This window comes from Coregonus clupeaformis, chromosome 12 (genome assembly GCF_020615455.1).
Source record: "Coregonus clupeaformis isolate EN_2021a chromosome 12, ASM2061545v1, whole genome shotgun sequence".
Lineage (NCBI taxonomy): Eukaryota > Metazoa > Chordata > Actinopteri > Salmoniformes > Salmonidae > Coregonus > Coregonus clupeaformis.
The window spans coordinates 43,728,207-43,750,896 of record NC_059203.1 but is presented as its reverse complement, the minus strand read 5'-3'; the positions used below and the strand labels follow the sequence as shown (position 1 = coordinate 43,750,896).

General features: G+C 40.4%; 1 protein-coding gene across 5 annotated transcripts in view; it reads left to right on the top strand.

The window, feature by feature from the left end:
* The window catches only part of itpr1b (inositol 1,4,5-trisphosphate receptor, type 1b), a 169,337-nt gene extending 147,527 nt beyond the window's left edge, over window positions 1–21,810 (top strand). For all 5 annotated transcript variants that reach the window (XM_041892498.2, XM_041892501.2, XM_041892500.2 and 2 more), the window contains 5 exons: window positions 2,552–2,700; window positions 3,392–3,557; window positions 11,486–11,646; window positions 18,133–18,294; window positions 19,998–21,810. In XM_041892498.2, the coding sequence (XP_041748432.2) occupies window positions 2,552–2,700; window positions 3,392–3,557; window positions 11,486–11,646; window positions 18,133–18,294; window positions 19,998–20,087 (728 nt within the window). In that variant the 3' untranslated portion in view covers window positions 20,088–21,810. The remainder of the gene's footprint in view (window positions 1–2,551; window positions 2,701–3,391; window positions 3,558–11,485; window positions 11,647–18,132; window positions 18,295–19,997) is intronic.
* The last annotated feature ends 880 nt before the right edge of the window (window positions 21,811–22,690 follow it).

The window sequence follows — 22,690 nt, the reverse complement described above, 5'->3', positions numbered from 1 at the left end:
GCTCTGGGCGTTCGTAAAACTCAGAGCGTTGTCAGATTGGCCGTTTTTAAATTCTGAGCGTTTCGCTCTCTGAGCGTTCAGAGCGCACACTGGACGCTCTGGCCAAAAAGTAGAGTTGATCCAAGCATTCTGACCTAACAACAGCAGTCAAGCACCCAAGCTAACTGGCTAACGTTGGCTAGCTACTTCCAGACACAAATGAGAGAGCAGCTCACTCTGACCATTTTACTCGCCCTAGCAGAGCTGGTTAAGCTGTTTTTATGTTATCCAGAGCGTTGGTGACTGCAACTGTGCTGCTGGCAACAATTTAATTACGTTTTTTTGCCAACGTTTACTGACACCGGCCATATTCAACGAGTGTTGAGCGTTTGTAAATTTGTCAGTTAATCTGCGCTCTGGCACACTCAGACGAGAGTGCTCTGAAATTGGAGTAGATAGCCAGAGCGAATTTACCAGCTACGTCTATCGACAGTTGTCACAGTGACATCATAAACATTCTATTGAAATAGTTACTTGCATAGTGGAGTATTTTGTTTAGACATGTAGCTAGCTAGCTAAATAATGAGCCATAATCCCAACTCATAACGTTACTACCCTGCATGAATCTGCAGGTAGCTAACCAACCAGGTTCAATGTTAGCTAGCTAACATTAGGCTAAAACTAGTAATGCAAATGGCTCTGAGATACAAATAATATTACTACACAGATCATACACGTAACGTTAGCTAGCTAGCCAGCCAGCTAACGTTAGCTAGCTAGCTAACAGTACACTTTAACTCGAAATGAAAACGACTTTCTGACTAAATTAGAAACGTGTAATATCTGAAAATGTAGCTAGCTAGACTCTCTTACCCGTATACATGGATGGACGCTTCTCCCTCTCTGTCACGGATGCCATGGTTGCCCTTAGTTTGAAGGTGTAACCCAGAGACAGGTGTTTTATACAACAGCCTTCTGTGTGTTCTCTTTTCGCCTCCGTCTGCATATTTGCAATCAAACGCCAGAATTTTCTCCATCTCCTTAGCTATCATACTCTAATTCCACTGATTTCAAAACTCGGTCCTCCAGAAAGTGGAGAGCAACACTTATGCAGTTCTACTACGTGATATCTTTCAAAAAAGCAGAGTTAGAAAGGATTACCTACACATACTGACCAGCTCATATTATAGACAGAAGTGTGCTACATGGCAGACCAATCTGAACTCATCTCTCGACATGTCCAGCCCACTCATTATCTCAACCAATCATGGCTAGCGGGAAGGTTGCTGTCTTTTTCCATGGCTAAACAAACTATGCTCGTAATTTAACCATTTTATTCATATTTACAGATGGCATACAAATGTGTTATTAAGGCACATGAAAGTTCACATGTTCCAGAAGGCATTTCTGCCAAAAAACGCATTTTGCTTAAAAAAAAGGTTTACGTTCAAATGGCGCTCCTGTGAAGCAGTGACGCGCGACATATGCCTAGTTTCCTGAAACGAGTCACATATGGGGACATTTTTGCAATTAGGATTTGTTATCTGTAATGGTTATGATAAATTAGGCATTGTTGTGCACAGTTGGCATATAATTTAGATAAATGGCATGTAGCCTAGGAGTTAGGAGTGCTGGGCCAGTATCCAAAAGGTTGCTGGTTCGAATCCCCGAGCCTACTAGGTGAAAAATCTGTCTGTGCCCTTGAGCAAGGCACTTAACCCTAATTGTTCCTGTAAGTTGCTCTGGATAAGAGCATCGACTAAAATGTAAATGTAGATAAATGCACACATCTTTTTTTTCAGTGCAGGCCGTGTGTTCTAAAAATAGTATATTTTTCTCAATTTGAGTACTCTGAAAAATTAATAATGCGAGCACTTAAACATTCAACACATTTAAAATGCCAATCCCTAGCCTGGGCTAGCCTGGGCCTGGCCGGGCTAGGGGAAGCACACAGGGACTTAGGCCCTGCCGTGTGTGTCTGATGCTGGAGGACCAGGTTCCAGAGGAAGGGAAGGGGAGGAGAGGTCAGGGGTTAATTGCCATCAGGCACAGGGCAGGTCGACGGGTTTGCTCTGAGAGGGTGCAGGGGGCAGCAAGTTGGGATCCAGGCATTCTAACGGACCTTGTAAGACTTCTTTAGAAAAAGCTCCCAAATCAAAGACGACCTACATGCTGCCTTAATGTGCTCAGACAACCTTGTATGAACCTTGTCAGGCTCTGGGGCATCTGGGTTCAGACCTCATGTAGGCTTTCGCCACCATCACCACCACCCAAATTAATGATGCTAGTCTGGTGACTTGTTGTTTTGTGAGAACAGTTTGGGAGGGTCACATTGGTATTGTCAGTGGTTCCTGTGCTGGGAAGAGGCTGGTATTGGGAGGGTTGTTTTACACGTTTATTTTGAGTGAAATGTTTTGTTTGCACAACATTTTCCTAATTAAGACAGAATTTGCTATGAGGTCTGGTATATGAGAAATGTGGATGTGAATTAGAGGATGTGGATAAAAAGGTTTTGTGGATTTGTTGTGGATATACACTATGTGCAATACATGTCCCTGATGTCCCTCTGTAGCTGCCATAGCCACCCAGCCGTCGGCGGTAGTGATCGAGGACAAGGAGCGGTCATGTGACTCTCTGCTCATGTGTATTGTCACTGTCTTGAGTCACGGCCTGAGGAGTGGAGGTGGTGTGGGGGACGTCCTGCGGAAGCCATCCAAAGAGGTACACAAATGCCCATGTTGAACACAACACCTAGGGCTGGCAATTATAGGATAATTGTGTAACTGACAATTATGGACAATAACCGTGAAGTAATAATAATAATAATAATAATAATCGTCTTATTACATTCATTTTAGGAGAAGTGTGGATTCAACTTTATATTGAAGTAGATATACTAGTTTCCCCAATAGCAGTTTTTACATGAAGTGGGTAAAGTTGGTAATTGTTTTACGAGCAGAACGGTACGGTCGGGAGGAGAAGCTTCATTTCCAAAGGTTCCAAGCGGTCAAAACCATTGGTGTTTAAGACAGGGGTGTCACCAAAGCTGTGTTGTATTCGTAGCTTGTTTTCAAAGATACATTACAAGCTCAAAACATTTTTCAACAAAAATGACAATTATGACAATAATTGTGACCATTTGCATGACAAATAATCGTTACCCAAAATTCCATAATCGTCACAGCCCTAACAACACCAAAAACAATTTACATGTCCCACAGGTCCAGACTTGGGAAGAAACAACATTTTAGCTTCACTACAATCTCAATCTCAATTATTGCTATTGCTAATCAACAGGGGACAATTTTGCTGCAGTCATGTTTCTTAGCTGCAGTCGTCTTTGATAGTTGACTAGTTGAAATGTGTTGGTGTGTGTTATCAAATGGTTTTCTATCTTCTGTGTCTTTGGTAGGAGCCTCTGTTTGCTGGCAGGGTGATCTACGACCTGCTCTTCTTCTTCCTGGTCATCATCATCGTCCTCAACCTCATCTTCGGAGTCATCATCGACACCTTCGCCGACCTCAGGAGTGAAAAGCAAAAAAAAGAGGAAGTCCTGAAGACGACATGCTTCATCTGCGGTGAGTGGCCCTACCTGGACCTGGCTCGGTTCTTCTGGCCTGTGTCCAAAGCTAGTGATCAGTGGGCTGACGCTCGGCATGAGACTGTCTGCTAAGCTACCATTTGAGCTAGGGTTGGAATGACTAGTGGTTGTGGTCTGTAGAGTCAGAAGCAGTGCTATTTCACATTAGGCTTGCAGTGCAGTGAGCGTTGGAGGAGGATGAACAGACACTGCAGATGAGTGGTCTCAACCTGCACTTTAAGTCTGTCTGAGGCTGTTAATGTTGCATGCCTCACAGCTGGCCGGTGGAAGAATGGGGGCTGTTTTGCTCAGCAGTGTAAACAACACAACGCCTCCTCTTCCCAGAACCTGAATGGTTAGTCATGGCTGATGTGGAGGAGTAACTTCCTCCTGTTGCCAATGCAGGTTCTTGACCATGTTGGTGTGCTGTGCAATGCAATGGCAATGTACTGGATCACATCACCATACACAAGCTATTACTGTAGCCTTAGTTACTGTAGCCTATCCATTTTAGACATTTTCCATTCAATGTTAGATATTGCAAGCATGATTGTAACTGGTTGGTGTTATGACATAAAGATGGATTAAAAGCACATCAGAGTAATACTATAGGATGATTCCAAGCCAGTGGGAGCAGAAAATATGTTTGTCATCTCAGATTGTTCTGGCAATTCTCAAATAGGAACTTCATTAGGAGGAAGGATGTTTAACATGCTTTTTACATTTGTATCACAAACAATTTATTGGAGAAAATCATTATGAAATTGGCCATCTTAGGCCCTTTTTAGACCTATACATACATGCCTCCTGTAAGACCCTATTATCTGTGAACCGTACATGATACAGACATAAAACATCTTGGTGCATTATACTCCTTATAGTGTTCTCTCAAATATGGAGTATGCCTAGATTCTGAAATACACATTTTCACATTCATTTATTCAACATTAAAAATATTAATATCTCAAAACTACAATTTTTTATTTAGCTTATTTTTAGACATATTGTTTGTAACAATATACTCTTCAAACAAGTACAATTTCCAGAGTGGTACTTTTATCATATGATTCATTTTATACATAGAAATTGACATGATATGTCATTAACCAATCACAGACCTCCTTTAGGATTGCACATTCAGCAAGTCACCAGCAGAGGGAGTTCCCTTTGAATCCATTTTCCCATTCACTGTGTTGGTGGTGCTCAAATAATTGATCATACTTTTTTTTATTTAATTTTTAATTTACAACACATACAACATATAACGCTAAATTGATCATACCTTCAGAATTAGCAGAGAGCCCATTCTGGAAACGTGATGTACTTGTAGATTTATATAGTTCCAAACAATATGGGCTCTATTTTCGGCTGCCATTAAGCCAGCGCAATGGTCAAACACACACTAATTTGCAACTGACCTGTTAAAGCTGGCACTCTTCTATTTCCCTAGTGCCAGGATTGGTAATTTACCCGTCTTAAATGAGCTCGCTTGTTCTGAGGTGGGAGGGTTGGAAATATCTGAGGTGTGTCCTTACAAATGTGCGCCAAAGTGCCAATTTCAGGAAGCACTGGTGAGGATATTTAAGACCAACCAAAAGCTAGTCTTAGCAGGTAACACGGTTGGTTATGGCATGGATTTTGACAGCGGAAGCGCAGCCAATCCAGCCGTGATGCACAGTGCCCATATACACATGGAACAAGAGTCGTAAACCTTGTATTTAGAAACATAAAAAACTAATGTTTTTTCCCATTTTCTTTCATTTAATTAAAAACCAAGCATAGCTTCCCCTCTCAATGAAGGCAGTTTTTTTTGTCCTGCCAAATGCATTCGCCAAGTAGTCAAGACTATCAATAAAGGGTTTGGCTTGTGAGACTGCTTTGAAATAAATCTTAATCACCAACGCTTGATTAAAATATCAAGTCTGGGAGCATCCCCTTTTTATCTATGTAGGCTATTGTACATTATTTTAGCCAGCTCCTGTTGTTATTTTGGATGTGCGTAAAAAACCCTCCAAGTAGGTTATATGCCCATCATGAAACGAGAGTTGATATGATCCGGTGACACTCATATTTAGAAACATTTGTTATTTCCCTGTAACAATTGCTTGTTTTCTGTTTAATTTGATTAAAAAAAGAAGCCCTTATAGGCTACCCTTACCCTACTATAACAAAAGCTGGTTCAACAGCAATGCATCTGGTATCTTTCTTATCCTGGCCATGCATTAGCATAGTAGCCCATCCATAAAAGGTTTCTAAATGGTCTACTCGTGAGGCTTTTGCCGTCATGCTTTTGCATTGTTCACTATTCACATAGGCCTACCTGCAGTGCATAGGTGACTCCATTCATCCTGTATCATCCCTATTTCCAAAGATGCGCTTCTCCAAACATATTCAAATGATTCAGTCCTATAACACCATATCAACGGTAGGCCTAGGCTATATCTTGCTTATTGATAAAGTGCCTCACACATATAGAATTTACGGGAGCCTAGTATTTTTTATTTGAGAAGTGTGATGCGTAAAGGACTATACTAGTTGAAGCCAATTACATCAACGTTGACTGTCAACACTCCAAACATATTCAGCAAACACTGGATGATTTTGTTTTACTGTTGCTATTACTCGTTACTGTAGCCTATGCTCGTTTATAAACTGTATCAATCCACAATGGACTAGGAAGATAATATTCTGTACCCCAAGACGAATTGGAGTTGATGACAACGCAAATATTGTCAACAACATACAGAACTTGAGACAATGGAATACAGTATTAAAGGGATATTTCAAAAATGTTAAACTTCATATTCATCATCTCCAGCACCACCCCAACATCAACATATGTAACCCACCACCTGGATTCGGTCCTGTTTTTTTTTTACATTGGATAAAAGTAGAGACTCAGAGCTAGAAAATGGTATATCATACTCTGCAGTTGAGGAACATTGGAAAAGTATTTATGCTTCGAAAGTTGATAAACTTGTAACCCCACTTTTGAGAAAATGGCCTTTGAATGTTTTGGTATGCCTACAGGAGAGCTCTTCTTTGTCTACACCCATTCAGCATCTTTCACACCCTCTTAAGCCTTAGCCCCACCCATCTCTTTAAGGATTCACATGTGAGGCCATGTGCTAAACAGAGTGAGTATAGTAGTAAACAACGAACGATTTCAAGACTAAAAGTGGTAAAAGTAGTAGCCTACAATAAGGAAACTCCAGGTAAAAATACACTTTTCTAGTACCGTATTTTCCGCACTATAAGGCGCACCGGAGTATAAGCCGCAGCAGCTAAATTGAATGATATTGAATGATGTGTACATATATAAGCCGCACTGGACTATAAGCCGCAGGTGTTTTAATGTTTAATTACCATATGTAAGGGTTCGTGCACAGAGGGGATTGTCGGGAAAGAGACAAACTGTCTCGCTCTCGTAATGTCTGTCTGTCTTGCTCTCGTTCTGTCTCTCGTTCTGTCTCTCGTACCACTCTCGGTTCCACTTTTGCGCGCTACCGGTCTCACTCTTTTCCGGCCTCCAGCCGGAAAGCTGGAGCCCGCCGCTTAAAGGTGGGGGGCGCGGACCGGTCATAGAGCCCATAGAGTTAAAGTTGGTGGACTGTAACCTGTAAAATCCATAGATTTAGGAGGTCTTCTAGTGGCCGTTAGCTGTAAAAATCCATAGATTAGCCGCACCGTTATATAAGCCGCAGGGTCGAAAAATTTGAAAAAAGGCGCGGCTTATAGTCCGAAAATTACGGTACTTGGCCTATATCCTAATCTGACTTTGGTGCAGGTCATGTTGTTCATCACATTACTGTCTCTGGTAAACAAACACTATATCAAATAAAATATATGTTTATTTGTCACATGTACAGGATACAGAAGGTGTAAATGATACAGTGAAATGGTTACTTACATATTTTCATAGTAGCAATATCAAAAACAGAAAGTGTCAAGATAAAAATATTTTATACATTTTTTATAATTATTAGATATCGCTTACCCAGACACACTTGTCTAAATTGATGGATTATGTGAAAGAAATGTCTAGACATGTACACATGTTCATTAAATACAATAGATGGCCTTAATCACCCCCAGACACTCCTGGCTAACTTGATGGATCATGTAATCATCTGGCGAAGTGGAGTTTTTTGTTTAGACATGTAGCTAGCTAGCTAGCTAAACAATGAACCGGCATAATCCCAACTCATACTGCTACCAATACAAACAGATTGTCATACAGCTGCTGTAGTATGAATCTGCAGGTAGCTAAAGCTAACCAACTAGGTTAAATGTTAGCTAGCTAACATTAGGCTATAATTAGCAATGCAAATAGATTTCTGATTCAAATAATATTACTACACAGATCATACACGTAACATTAGCGGAACGTTAGCTAGCGATCCAGCAAGCTAACGTTCGCTAGCTAGCGAACAGTACGCTTTACCTTGCAATGAAAACGACCTTCTGACAAAATTAGAAACATATAATATCTGAAAATGTAGCTGGACTCTTACCCGTATACATGGATGAAAGTTTCACAGCAGAATGGAACCATTTAACTTAATTTTGTTTGTAGCTATATCTTGTTTGTCCAGCGTTGTGTCAAGTCACTCCGGTTCACACTGACTGTGTCGTGTCCAGAAAGTAGCCCATCACAACTTTTTCCAACTGATTTGTCATTAGTACCTGCTAAATTCAGGGCATCAATGTTGTTGAGAAAAGTAGCAAAACTTTTGTAGTTCACGATGGCTAACGTTATATCTTTCAAAAAAGCTGCGGTAGAAAGGATTATCAACACATACTGAACAGCTCACATTATAGACAGAAGCATGCTACATCGCAGACCAATCCAAAGTCATCTCCCGGCATGTCCAGCACATCCATTATCTCAGCCAATCATGGCTAGCAGGAAGGTTCCTGTCTTTTTCCGTGGCTAAACCAACTAGGCTCGTAATTTTATAATTTTATTCGTATTTACAGATGGAATACAAGTTTGTTAGTAAGGCACAAGAAAGTTCAGATGTTCCAGAAGGCATTGCTGCAAAGACATTCAAATGCCTCTCTTGTGAAGTAGTGACTTGTGACATACGCCTAGCTTCCTGAAACGGGTCACATGTGAAAATGGTGCGTTTCTATGTTTTGTAGTAAAAAAGATAGAGGAAGATTAGTATTTCCAATGACATCATCGGTGTGCATCATGTGATTTTAACCAATTATGAGTAGGCATTGCCAACCAATTGCCTACTAATTGGTTAATAATGTCATTGGAAACACTTATCTTCCTCTTATCTTTTTTATTACAAAACATAGAAACGCACCATTTGCACATATGTTGATGTTGGGGTGGTGCTGGAGATGATGAATATGAAGTTGAATTTTTTATATATTTCCCTTTAAGCCATTAATTGATTGATTTGGCCAGTGAGTGGCCAAGCCCTCGACACACCTATAATTTATTTATTCATCAAAACCCAGCCCTTTCGTGCCACCACCAGCTATTGCACTCATAATTCCCGCAGTGAAAATGGCAAGAATATTTCTGAAACACCCCCAGACCTATAGCGCTACCACCAGCCCTAAGATTGACCATTGCTTTTGACCATTGGTTTGTTAAAATAGAACCCTGTGTCTTAAAATTTACTAAATCAAAAAGTGTAGTTTGGAGATATTAATATGTTTTCATGTTTAATAAATTAATGTGAAAAATTATTTCAATTGATACATAATCCATATTTTAGAGCACACTATAATGAGTACAGTGGGGAAAAAAAGTATTTCGTCAGCCACCAATTGTGCAAGTTCTCCCACTTAAAAAGATGAGAGAGGCCTGTAATTTTCATCATAGGTACACGTCAACTATGACAGACAAAATTAGGGGAAAAAATCCAGAAAATCACATTGTAGGATTTTTTATGAATTTATTTGCAAATTATGGTGGAAAATAAGTATTTGGTCAATAACAAAAGTTTCTCAATACTTTGTTATATACCCTTTGTTGGCAATGACACAGGTCAAACGTTTTCGGTAAGTCTTCACAAGGTTTTCACGCACTGTTGCTGGTATTTTGGCCCATTCCTCCATGCAGATCTCCTCTAGAGCAGTGATGTTTTGGGGCTGTCGCTGGGCAACACAGACTTTCAACTCCCTCCAAAGATTTTCTATGGGGTTGAGATCTGGAGACTGGCTAGGCCACTCCAGGATGCTTCTTACGAAGCCACTCCTTTCATTGCCCGGGCGGTGTGTTTGGGATCATTGTCATGCTGAAAGACCCAGCCACGTTTCATCTTCAATGCCCTTGCTGATGAAAGGAGGTTTTCACTCAAAATCTCACGATACATGGCCCCATTCATTCTTTCCTTTACACGGATCAGTCGTCCTGGTCCCTTTGCAGAAAAACAGCCCCAAAGCATGATGTTTCCACCCCCATGCTTCACAGTAGGTATGGTGTTCTTTGGATGCAACTCAGCATTCTTTGTCCTCCAAACAGTTGAGTTTTTACCAAAAAGTTCTATTTTGGTTTCATCTGACCATATGACATTCTCCCAATCCTCTTCTGGATCATCCAAATGCACTCTAGCAAACTTCAGACGGGCCTGGACATGTACTGGCTTAAGCAGGGGGACACATCTGGCACTGCAGGATTTGAGTCCCTGGCGGCGTAGTGTGTTACTGATGGTAGGCTTTGTTACTTTGGTCCCAGCTCTCTGCAGGTCATTCACTAGGTCCGCCCGTGTGGTTCTGGGATTTTTGCTCACCGTTCGTGTGATCATTTTGACCCCACGGGGTGAGATCTTGCGTGGAGCCCCAGATCGAGGGAGATTATTAGTGGTCTTGTATGTCTTCCATTTCCTAATAATTGCTCCCACAGTTGATTTCTTCAAACCAAGCTGCTTACCTATTGCAGATTCAGTCTTCCCAGCCTGGTGCAGGTCTACAATTGTGTTTCTGGTGTCCTTTGACAGCTCTTTGGTATTGGCCATAGTGTAGTTTGGAGTGTGACTGTTTGAGGTTGTGAACAGGTGTCTTTTATACTGATAACAAGTTCAAACAGGTGCCATTAATACAGGTAACGAGTGGAGGACAGAGGAGCCTCTTAAATAAGAAGTTACAGGTCTGTGAGAGCCAGAAATCTTGCTTGTTTGTAGGTGACCAAATACTTATTTTCCACCATAATTTGCAAATAAATTCATTAAAAATCCTACAATGTGATTTTCTGGATTTTTTTTTCTCAATTTGTCTGTCATCGTTGACGTGTACCTATGATGAAAATTACAGGCCTCTCTCATCTTTTTAAGTGGGAGAACTTGCACAATTGGTGGCTGACTAAATACTTTGTTTCCCCACTGTATATTGACACCAAGATTTTGTCTGTATCATGTATGGTTCACAGATCATAGAGTCTTACATGAGGCCTAAAATGTACACTTTCATCATGATTTTCTCAAAAATGGTTTGTGATACAAATGTAAAAAGCATTTCAAACATCCATCCTCCAGATGAAGATCCTATGTGAGAATTGCCAGAACAATCTGAGATACCATCTGATGCAATCTGAGCTTGGAATCACCATTTGCAGGCGCTTTTATGTAGAATGCGACCTACAGTCATGTGTGCAAACATTATATGTATGGTTGGCCCCGTAGGATAAAGGGGCATGTAAAAAAACGAGTTTATGTGAGACGTTGAGAACCTGTTGAGCTTTAAAACCCTTGTCCTATTCTATTCTCCTTCTGAAGTGCTTCCCCGTGCTATTGTTGTGCAGTCAGTCATTCCAACTGAGGTCATGACAATCACCAGACTCATAATGATTGACTCATTATTGCCACACATGCATTGTTTGTTTACAGATGAAGAATGCCGTAACTGCCATGCATTTGTGTCTGCATGTTTGACAATTTAGTTTTTTGTGTGTCCCCTCGTGTGCAGGCCTGGAAAGGGACAAGTTTGACAACAAGACAGTGACATTTGAAGAGCACATCAAGGTGGAGCACAACATGTGGCACTACCTGTTCTTCATAGTGCTGGTGAAGGTGAAGGACTCCACAGAGTACACGGGACCAGAGAGCTACGTTGCTGAGATGATCAGGGTACGACTAGACTACTATGCATATTAAAGTACCAGCCAGCTTATTACTAAGGAGATTCTTGATTATACACATCAAGATAGGCAGGGATGTGGTCATAAATAGATATTGAACAGGGAGTTGGCAGTTCTGCATCACTTCATCAGAGAGGCTCACATATCTGAGCTTTGATCAAATGTGTGCTGAGAATGCAGGTTAGCTCCTACACTATACTAGATAAAGAGATATATTTTCTCATGCAGTAAAATATCTCTGTCCCATGGTGAGAATAAATCTAAAAACATCTTCGGAAACAGAAAACCACAAGCACCAATACATTGTAGACTTTTGCGCTGTGAGGTCTTGTGAGGAGTCATCTGATTTGGGATCAACTAACCCCCTCTTAGCCTTAGACCCTACTGAGCCAAACAGAGCTTTTCAGGGACACATTGTGGCCCACAGGAGGATTTAAGGTGACCTCTACTAGAGAGAGGGCACATGGTGTGTTAGAATCCACTGACCCGTCAGCTGACCCAGTCAACCACAACTGGACCCATGCAACACATTTGATCATGTGGGGCCTCTTGCTCTGGATTGGGAGCTAAATTAGGTGTCTGAAGCACGGCTCTCTGCAGAGCTCAGACATGGTAATTTACTGCAAGAAGCTGAGTTTAGAGAACTCACAGCTTAGATGTTAGCCCTCCAGCATCAAGAAGTTGATGCACGTCTGCATGCAGGCTCTGGGCTATCAATGGATCAACACTTTTACCAAAAACTAAGTTAAGAGCTTGTATGTGTGTATATGTGTGGATATATGTGTTTATATATATAGATATATGTATAAAAAAAAGACATCAAATACATATTTTTGTTATGTGAACACTGTGTAAAAAAGTGCCATGCATGTACAGTGCATTCAGGAAGTATTCAGAACCCTTATCTTTTTCCACATTTTGTTACGTTACAGCCTTATTCTAAAATTTATTAAATACAAAAATGTCCTCATCAATCTACACACAATATATCATAATGACAAAGCAAAAACAGGTATAATAAAAAATGAAAAACATAAATACCTTATTTACATAAGTATTCAGACCCTTTGCTATGAGACTCGAAATTGAGCTCAGGTGCATCCTGTTTCCATTGATCATCCTTGATTTCTACAACTTCATTGGAGTCCACCTGTGGTAAATTCAATTGATTGGACATGATTTGGAAAGGCACAGACCTGTCTACATAAGGTCCCACATTTGACAGTGCATGTCAGAGCAAAAACCAAGCCGAGGTCGAAGGAATTGTCCGTAGAGCTCTGAGACAGCAATTACAGCCTCAAGTCTTCTTGGGTATGACGCTACAAGCTTGGCACACCTGTATTTGGGGAGTTTCTCCCATTCTTCTCTGCAGATCCTCTCAAGCTCTGTCTGGTTGGATGTGGAGCATCGCTGCAAAGCTATTTCAGGTCTCTCCAGAGATGTTCGATCGGGTTCAAGTCTGAGGTCTGGATGGGCCACTCCTGCGTTGTCTTGGATGTGTGCTTAGGGTCGTTGTCCTGTTGGAAGGTGAACCTTCGCCCCAGTCTGAGGTCCTGGGTGCTCTCGAGCTAGTTTTTATCAAGGATCTCTTTGTACTTTGCTCCTTTCAATTTTCCCTCGATCCTGACTAGTCTCCCAGTCCCTCCCGCTGAAAAACATCCCAAGGGCATGATGCTGCCACTGCCATGCTTCACCATAGGGATGGTGCCAGGTTTCCTCCAGACGTGACGCTTGGCATTCAGGCCAAAGAGTTCAATCTTGGTTTCATCAGACCAGAGAATCTTGTTTCTCATGGTCTGAGAGTCCTTTAGGTGCCTTTTGGCAAACTCCAAGCGGGCTGTCATGTGTCTTTAACTGAGAAGTGGCTTCCGTCTGGACACTCTACCATAAAGGCCTGATTGGTGGAGTGCTGCAGAGATGGTTGTCATTCTGGAAGGTTCTCCTATCTCCACAGAGGAACTCGGGAGCTCTGTCAGAGTGACCATCGGGTTCTTGGTCACCTCCATGACCAGGGCCCTTCTCCCCCGATTGCTCAGTCTGGCCGGGCTGCCAGCTCTAGGAAGAGTCTTGCTGGTTCCAAACTTCTTCCATTTAAGAATGATGGAGGCCACTGTGTTCTTGGGGACCTTCAATGCTGCAGACATGTTTTGGTACCCTTCCCCAGATCTGTACCTCGACACAATCCTGTCTTGGAGCTCTACGGACAATTCCTTCCACCTCATGGCTTGGATTATGCTCTGACATTAATTGTCAACTGTGGGACCTTAAATAGACAGGTGTGTTCCTTTACAAATCATGTCCAATCAATTGAATTGACCACAGGTGGACTCCAATCAAGTTGTAGAAACATCTCAAGGATTATCAATGGAAACAGGATGCACCTGAGCTAAATTTCGAGTCTCATAACAAAAGGTCTGAATACTTATACTTTTATTATTAATACATTTGCAAAAAATTCTAAAAACCTGTTTTTGCTTTGTCATTATTCGGTATTGTGTGTAGATTGATGAGAAAAAACTAACAATTTAATCAATTTTAGAATAAGGCTGTAACATAACAAAATGTTGAAAAAGTCAAGGGGTCTGAATACTTTCCGAATGCACTGTAAGTCAAACGTATATGTAAAATGTGTGTAGCAAAAAAGCTGTAAAAAACAAAAGTTATTGTTGTCCTCCGAAGAGGGGGATGGGTTCATAAAAAAATACACAATTTTGAGTTTATAATCTGAGAAGTGGAGGAATCGGTCACATCCCTATTAGTTAGTCTCCTATGATGTCCTATGAACGCAACACATTAGATCTTTCTTCTTCATTTGACATGGTAGGGGAAAAGGCTCCCTATGTTGGTGTAATAGGCTTAATATTGTATAATAGTTCTATTGATACATTTCCCCTTCTTTCTTGCCTGGTTACCCTAACAAGCATAACAGTGTCTCATGATGATTCTGCCTATAGTGGTGAAGACACCTCATATGCATAGAGGGGATTTGAGAGATCAGGGGGTGTAGATAGAAGTCTGACAATGACTGGGATTGACGTCAATTGCAGAAAGCTTTGGCTGAAGTGTCAGGTTGAAGGCTTACATTTATAGTGCTTGACTTGGGTATGCCAGAATCTGTTGCCCTCATTATTATTGCGGCCCATGCTCGCTGCTCCAAGATGCATCCACATCGTGATTTGAACTTTGAATCGCATTGATAAGAGAATGCTTTAGAGGCATTTCAGAAGAAGGGCAGTGAGAAGGAGCTTTCCCGTTGTGTTTTGCACATTGTTTCTATTTGTTTGTTAGGTTTATTTTGAAATGTGATCTGTTTCTTTAATTTGTATGGAAGAGTAGTAGATGTGGTGGGTTGTCAGTATGTCAGGTGGCCTGTGGCTTGCCTGTGACGTTTCTGTTGCTGTCAAAACCACACAGCATCCTGTTTCTCTGTCATGGGCCTTGTGGTTTTAATAATGGAAAATGAATTTCCGTCATTTCCATTGAGCTACTGTGAAGATGAATTTAATGTCAGCGGTGACAGCGGTCTGAGACTTACTGGAAGTGTTTTCACTTGTAAACACTGAGAAAGGAAAATGGGTTTTGGGGGGCTGGGGGTTGGGCTGTCAAACTGACTCTTGACACAGAGGGCAAAGGGCAGGATTATCAATCTTGCTGTACTGTACATCTCTGCTCCTCTCTCATCCAAGATAAGCCGGGCACTTTGATTAGAAATGGATTTCAGACAAACAATGTTGACACGATTTTACTAATGTCATTATGTCTGAGCTGTACAGTCTTGGACCCCCTTGAAGGGTCTGTTTCTACATTCAGCAATACACTAGCAGAGGAATCTAGTATACTGTGTCGGTGCATCTCTAGTCTATTATAGTAGATAGATGTCCAATACAGAGTATGCATGTACATGATCACATGCGGGAAAGCAGCATTGTGCTGCGAGGGGGGTGGGGCGTTGAGCATGCACACAGCTCTCCTTTCCTCCTCTCAGAATGAGTACATGTCTCTGTGTGATTCCCCTGTCCTGCTGTTTGTCTGACCTAGGACCAGCCTGTGGCCCATGCAGCCGCCACTCTCGCCCCCGCATCTCAGACTACACCACTGAAACCCAGGGACTTTTGCAGCCATGCAGCTGTGCTCACAACAGACACAGGCTACAGTGCAGGTGCTCCCCAGCACGCTCCTATTCAAGCACACAGTCTACTGTTCGGTCTGTAGTTAAGCTAACTGTAATGCTATTTTGTAGGGTCTGGGAGTGCACATACATGTAGCTAAATGGGTGACTGTTTTTTAATGGTGTGTGTCTACACGTGTGTTTTGGTTGAAGGGAACTCCAGACAGACCTATTCACACAGCCTCCGATTATTTGAGGGCAGGTTCAGACAGTGCACAATAACATTGATATGTAGTGGCCCAGTGCTGGAGGAGATAGAGGGTTGAAAGAATGTGCTCAGAGTGGCCCTTTGCTGCTCGCCTGGATGAACGCAGCAACCCTTTCACTGTCTCAAGGCTCTGAAGTGACTGGCCGTCACACTTACTGTACTCTCCACGCGTAAACGTTTGTGCACTGTGTGCACTGGGCAGACCTTGTACAGAACGTTTTCTCTTTTCTATTTTTAGAAGCCGTCAGTTTATTCATGTGATTCCACTCTGGTAGAGCAGATTAGCATAATAAATTAATTGAGAGGTATTGACTGATTGATAGCTGTAGTGTTTTGATGTGTACTGTAGGCTGTAGGAGGAGGAGGAGCATGGAAACTTTTTACAAATATGAGGAAAGAGGCAAAGAGTCATAAATCACTGTAGATGACTTGAGATGTTTCCTTACCTCAACTATTTAGATATGAAACTAATCACTGGTGACATTTTGAAAATTCAAGTCATTCTCATTGTGTCACTTTAGGGCTGTGTTGTGTTAAACTCAACATTGCCACCGACGAGGAAGTTTGCATGCAACAATATACCATATTAATGAAATGGGGAACTCTGCCTTATATTGCTAGTTAAGTCTGAGTAAATGTTCCTCTATTCGGCCCTCACACATTCAACATGACTGTGTTATTGTATAATTAGACCATCATTTTTTTAAAGGAAGTTGTCTCGGTGAGTTTGAACTCCCTGGTATGGAAAGTCCCCAACATTAATTCTATTAAATTTTATTATAGGCTTGATAAGTGCACACACACAGACAAACAAAGAGGGATTTATTTGAGAGAAACACAAATCAAAGAGGCATCTGTTTGCCAAGTGGAGCCTCAGCTAACTAATACATTTGATGTCATTCTGACTTACACTAATGTGTAAGGCTTTGTCAAAGAAAATCAAAGGGTATTAGCATGTTATTGATGAAATTTTATGAAATAAGTGTTCACCAGAAATGTAATTACACTGAACAAAAATATAAATGCAACATGCAAAGTATTGGTCCCATGTTTCATGAGCTGAAATGATCCCACAATTTTTCCATACGCACAAAAAACATATTTCTCGTACATTTTTTTGCACAAATTTGTTTACATCCCTGTTAGTGAGTATTTCTCCTTTGCCAAGATAATCCATCCACCTGACGGGTGTGGCATATCAACAAGCTGATTAAACAGCATGATCATTACACAGGTGCCCCTTGTGCTGGGGACAGTAAAAAGCCACTCTATAATGTCCAACACAATGCCACAGATTTGAGGGAGCGTGCAATTGGCATGCTGACTGCAGGAATGTCCACCAGAGCTGTTGCCAGAGAATTGAATGTTCATTTCTCTACCATAAGCCGCATCCAATGTCATTTTAGAGAATTTGGCAGTAAGTCCAACCGGCCTATATAGCGTCGTGTGGGCGAGCGGTTTGCTGAGTCAACGTTGTGAACAGAGTGCCCCATGGTGGCGGTGGGGTTACGGTATGGGCAGGCATAAGCTACGGACAACGAACACAATTGCATTTTATCGATGGGTATTTGAATGCACAGAAATACTTTGACAAGATCCTGAGGCCTATTGTGAGGCCCATTTTTAAAGGTATCTGTGAACAACAGATTCATATCTGTATTCGCAGTCATGTGAAATCCATAGATCAGAGCCTAATGCATTTATTTCAATTGACTGATTTCCTCATATGAACTGTAACTCAATAAAAAATTAGAAATTGTTGCATGTTGCATTTTATATTTTTGTTCAGTATACATTAAATGAATGACAAAATGTGATGAAAATATACATTTTTCCCCTGAACAAGCAATTGTAAAGATGTTTTATTGATGTTTAAATTGTAGGTTATTTGATAAATGTTGGACAGTACATTAAATATACATGCTAACGCTTTACAATATTTACTTTTTCAAAGTGTATGGACACAGTAAAGTGTTACCAAATGTTTTCTATACATTATATTTTATAATCATGATTAGAGACCAGAATTCTAATGTATTGCGCTTCAACAAATGTTCTAGTCATGCTTGAATAACATCTCTTCTCCCTCTGCTCACCAGGAGCACAACCTTGACTGGTTTCCACGGATGCGGGCCATGTCCCTGGTCTGTAGCGATGCGGACGGGGAGCAAAATGAGATCAGGAGCCTGCAGGAGAAACTGGAGTCTACCATGAAGCTGGTCTCCAACCTCTCTGGACAACTGACTGAGCTCAAGGAGCAGGTGAGTCGACCCTTTTGCCTGTGACTAGATGATGGTCTGTATAGATATTGCTATGGAAATATTACATTATTTCGATATTTTTCGATATTTTGTGTAGCTTTTGGTCTGTTTGATGGCAACTCTTTGCCTTGTAGGTGTAGAGCTTACTGAAAGCAGAAGACAATGACTCATAGTTCACAATGCTGCAGCTCATGTGGCCTTCAACCTGATCTTATTTACGTCATTAAGCAAAGATTAGTTCCACAATGACTTTGCTCACACTGTATTGTGGACATCCTAGTCAGAGCTAGAGCACTGCTTCTTTAAATGCAGTAATTATATTTATGTACATGAATCTGGTAGACTTGATATGCCCATGGTCAGATTACAGTAAATTAGCAAAATGATAATGATGATCTTAACACCTTTTATTTCCTATTAACATATCAAACATATTATTATAATGACAATTATTATAATGACAATGACTATCATTAATTATAAAACCTTTATTAGTTGTGTTCGGTTCAAGAAAATGTTTATTGTAAACAAAATAGTATTTAAAATTAGAAGTGTCTATGAGGAAGTGGGTGTTATCTAGACTCTGACCCAGACAGAAGGAAATGGTTGTTCTGTGGCTAAAAGGTTTGGATTCGGGCACAAACACAATTTTCTCTTGATTATTCATTACTAAATATCTCCATAAATAGATGTTTGGATCTGAATTGGTTGATGTCTACTTGGTTTTGCACGTCCTTTCACACGTACACAAACATAGACCAAAATAGGAAAATTAACTTTTGGAGTTTAGTTGACAGACAAATTCAGACTAAACTGTGCTTTTAGATTAGACTGTTTTAGTCTTATTTTCCCAGAAGTCAGGGCAGTGCCTCCTCCCCCCTCCCTTGCCTGGAAGGGTCTTAAGCATGCTCCATAGCACTCAAAAGTGGCACAAACAAGAAAATTGTTTCAAAAACAACTGGCCCAAACAAGAGCTTCATCTGTTACATAATTCCAACGAAAATTGATTTAATTAGTTTGCTGTGGCACAAATAAAGAGTCACATTCTACTGTAACTGAGTTTAGCCAGTGGCCACCCCCATAGCTCTCTCACAAAATGTAATGCTGCTCTTTCTAGCACTTCCCAACATCTAATAATGAATTCCTTTATAATGCTCATCTCATGACCAACAGCGTTTGTGAGGGTATTTTTATTGCCTTTGCCATTGTATGTTTGCAATATTAAGATTGCGAAAACTTTTTTAGGAAACTCGTTTTGTTTGTTTTAATACTTCAATTGATTTAAAACTGATTGTCCCTATTGTCATGAAAGCCAACATATTTCATTATTACTCATGAGCCTGACTTGAAAGTAAAAATGTATTTTACTGGAGTTTCACTGCTGGTTGTTTGCTTACTGTGGTTTACATGTTGTTAGACTAGATTACATTCTGAAAGGGTAGAAGGATACGTTTCAGATGGAACACTGAAACCCTCCTGTTAAAACCAAAAGCTCTCAGTTCATTGCTGTGCAGCATTTGCAGGCACGGAGAGTTTTTACTTTATCTGAACAAGAAACTCAGCATCAGCTTATTTGTAGGTTAGTGTCAGACACAGACAACCTTTACCTCACCAGTAGATGTGACAGAGCAGCAGAGGTACAGATACAGAAAATTAGAGTTGAGCAAATAACCCAGCAACCTGTCCCGTGTGTTGTCCTCTAGATGACAGAGCAAAGGAAGCAGAAACAGAGAATTGGACTGTTGGGTCATCCTCAGCATCCTCAACACGCCAACCCCCAGCAACCTGCGTGAAGCTGAGGCACGGAAGCCCCCAACCCAGCCACAAGACCCAGGAAGACCCACTTCTACTCCTGCTTTGTGTTTGCATAGGGAACAGAGTGCAGAATCTTCACTTAGTGGTCCCTCCCGCATATATACTGTAGCTACTGAGTGTGAGTGTGAAGCGTAATACTAGGGAACACACTGACATAGCTAGTCATATAATTGTGATGTGTAGGTTAGCCCACAAAGGTATAACTCAAACCAGAACACTCACCACACCCAGACACCCCATCCTTTTCCCAGGCCAGTTGGGATTGGTGCCAAATGTTTTCTATGTAGAAACTCAAGTTAATTCTCATTACATGGCCTGTACTGGGTGAACTTGAAATACAGCAGCGCTGTACCGGACACAGGGAGATGTAGTCCAACGTGAAGATGGCACTGAGAGACATGGAAAGAAACATATTTTTGTATTTACTACTGGTATAGCAAGTAGTATTTAATGTCTTATTTTTGTAACTTGTGCAATATCACTACTTAAATATGCAATATGAATTTAAGTTGTTCTTTAAGTCATTCCTTATTTAATAGGGACAGATTTTTTTTTCAAATGGGAGCTTTATTTTTTATTATTTTGCTTCAAATTAAATCGGGACCTGTTGTTAGACTTCACATATGGAAATTATTCCATGTAGAATAGCAGTTGGTTGGACAGATGAAGTTACATGTATTGTTCTGGCCTTTCTGATTGTACTTGTTTTAATACTTTCAGTATGTTGCATAAAAAGTATTTAATGCGCTTAATAGAGATAGTATATTATCTGAGAGCAAGGTCTTGTTTTCAGTTTCCTTTCTGCAAATAAGATTGTGACCTATCTTCTTGTTTTATGATATTTGCTCTCTTATATAACTGGGATAGTGGGATGTTTAGGATTCTTCATCCAAACAAATGTAATATGTTAAAATATGACCATGCTGTCATGATTTGTTCATCTTTCCACATTGTATTGCACTAAATATTATTATCGTCCAGGTTTGTCATCTTTTAATTATACACCTATCATGTGTGCCATTTGTCCCTTTAAGACGTATATTTGGCTACTGATTTACTACTTGTGACAAAGTCACTGTGTTTTTCTTTGTTTTATCGTTCAGCACAGCTGTTGAGTTCTCAATTCTGCTGTTTAATACTTTGTTCAAATCATTTCTTGTTTTTGTTTTTTTTACATTGTCGCTTAAGCCATTGTTGTTGTATAGGGACCTACGTTTTCAGAAAGGTAATAGGGAATTTAAAAGCAGTGTTACTGAAAATGAATGTTCAAAGGACTAATTGAAAATAGTTAAGTACTGTCAGAATTGTAAAATAATGTAGAATGATTTAATACAATATATGTAATTCTCCTTTACATCCACCATTGAATCTTGTCACTACACAATAGGCTACTGGGCTACCATATAGGAATAGTTGTGGTTGAGACAAATCACAGATGCTGCCTACATCTGCTTTTTATTCATGAGGCCAATAGGCCTTTTTCTACATTTTACAGTGACTCAATTCTGTATAGGAAGTGTACTCCGTTTAACCTCAAGTTACAGTGTAATGGGTTTATTTGCATGGTTAGTTGTTTTTATCTGTGGGTGGACTACTTTGAAATGTTCGAGAAAACGAGCAAGTCAGCTTTGTAGTTAGCAGAGAGCCCAACGGCCTTCAATCTTTTCACAATTAAAATTAATTTATAATAGTTAAGATGAATATTATGGATGTCATTATTGAATTTATAAATATGTGTCCATATATGCACAGCTCGTCAGTGTTTTGAAGAGGTATTGACTTTAGCTTGATAATCAGTTACTTTGGATCAAATGTTGAAGGAAAGCTGTAGTCCAGTTTTGTAGTCCATTGCAAAATCCAGCTGCAAAGGTCAGAGAGGTAACATAATTTCCCCGCAGTTTTTTCACCTACTTCTACAGTGTCTGTTTCTGTTATAGAAAATATTACTTAATTTGTATTCAACTCTTTGTAAGTATTGTCACAAATATTGAGGAATTTATACACAGTATACAGTTCCAGTCAAATACTGGCACCCTTGCACTTTTTCAAGGGAGGTCAATGGAGCGGAATGTTCGGTTTTTTCAAAAACTGGTTGTATGGCTACTTTTAACCCTGTAGGCACCTGCAATTTACTACAGGTGAGATAAATTAGTAAACGAGAATCACTTGCCTCTAACCAAATGAATTAGAATTGTGAATAATGTAGTCCAGTCCATTTTTGTGAAGAGTCTTAATTTCAGTTTAGATTTTTTTTCTTCTTCTTGGTCCTGTGCGGCTGTAAATCAAACAAATACACGTGTGAACACAATCTTTTCACCTTTTTTATTTCTTAATTTAAAAAGATATATCAATTGTGAATTGTGCCAGGGTGCCAAGTACTTTGACTGCATCTGTATGTGGGCACTCTGGTGCACAGACAAGCACAAATCAAAAGAGAAAGTGAAAATTTAGCCATTCAGAGAGAAATAGCATGTTAAATGAATGATAAATGGACTAGTGCGTGTCTGTAGACTCGAAAACATAAGCTTGTTTACAGAAAAGCCAACCTCAGTCACAAAAGGAGAGTGTAATTGGCTTGAAT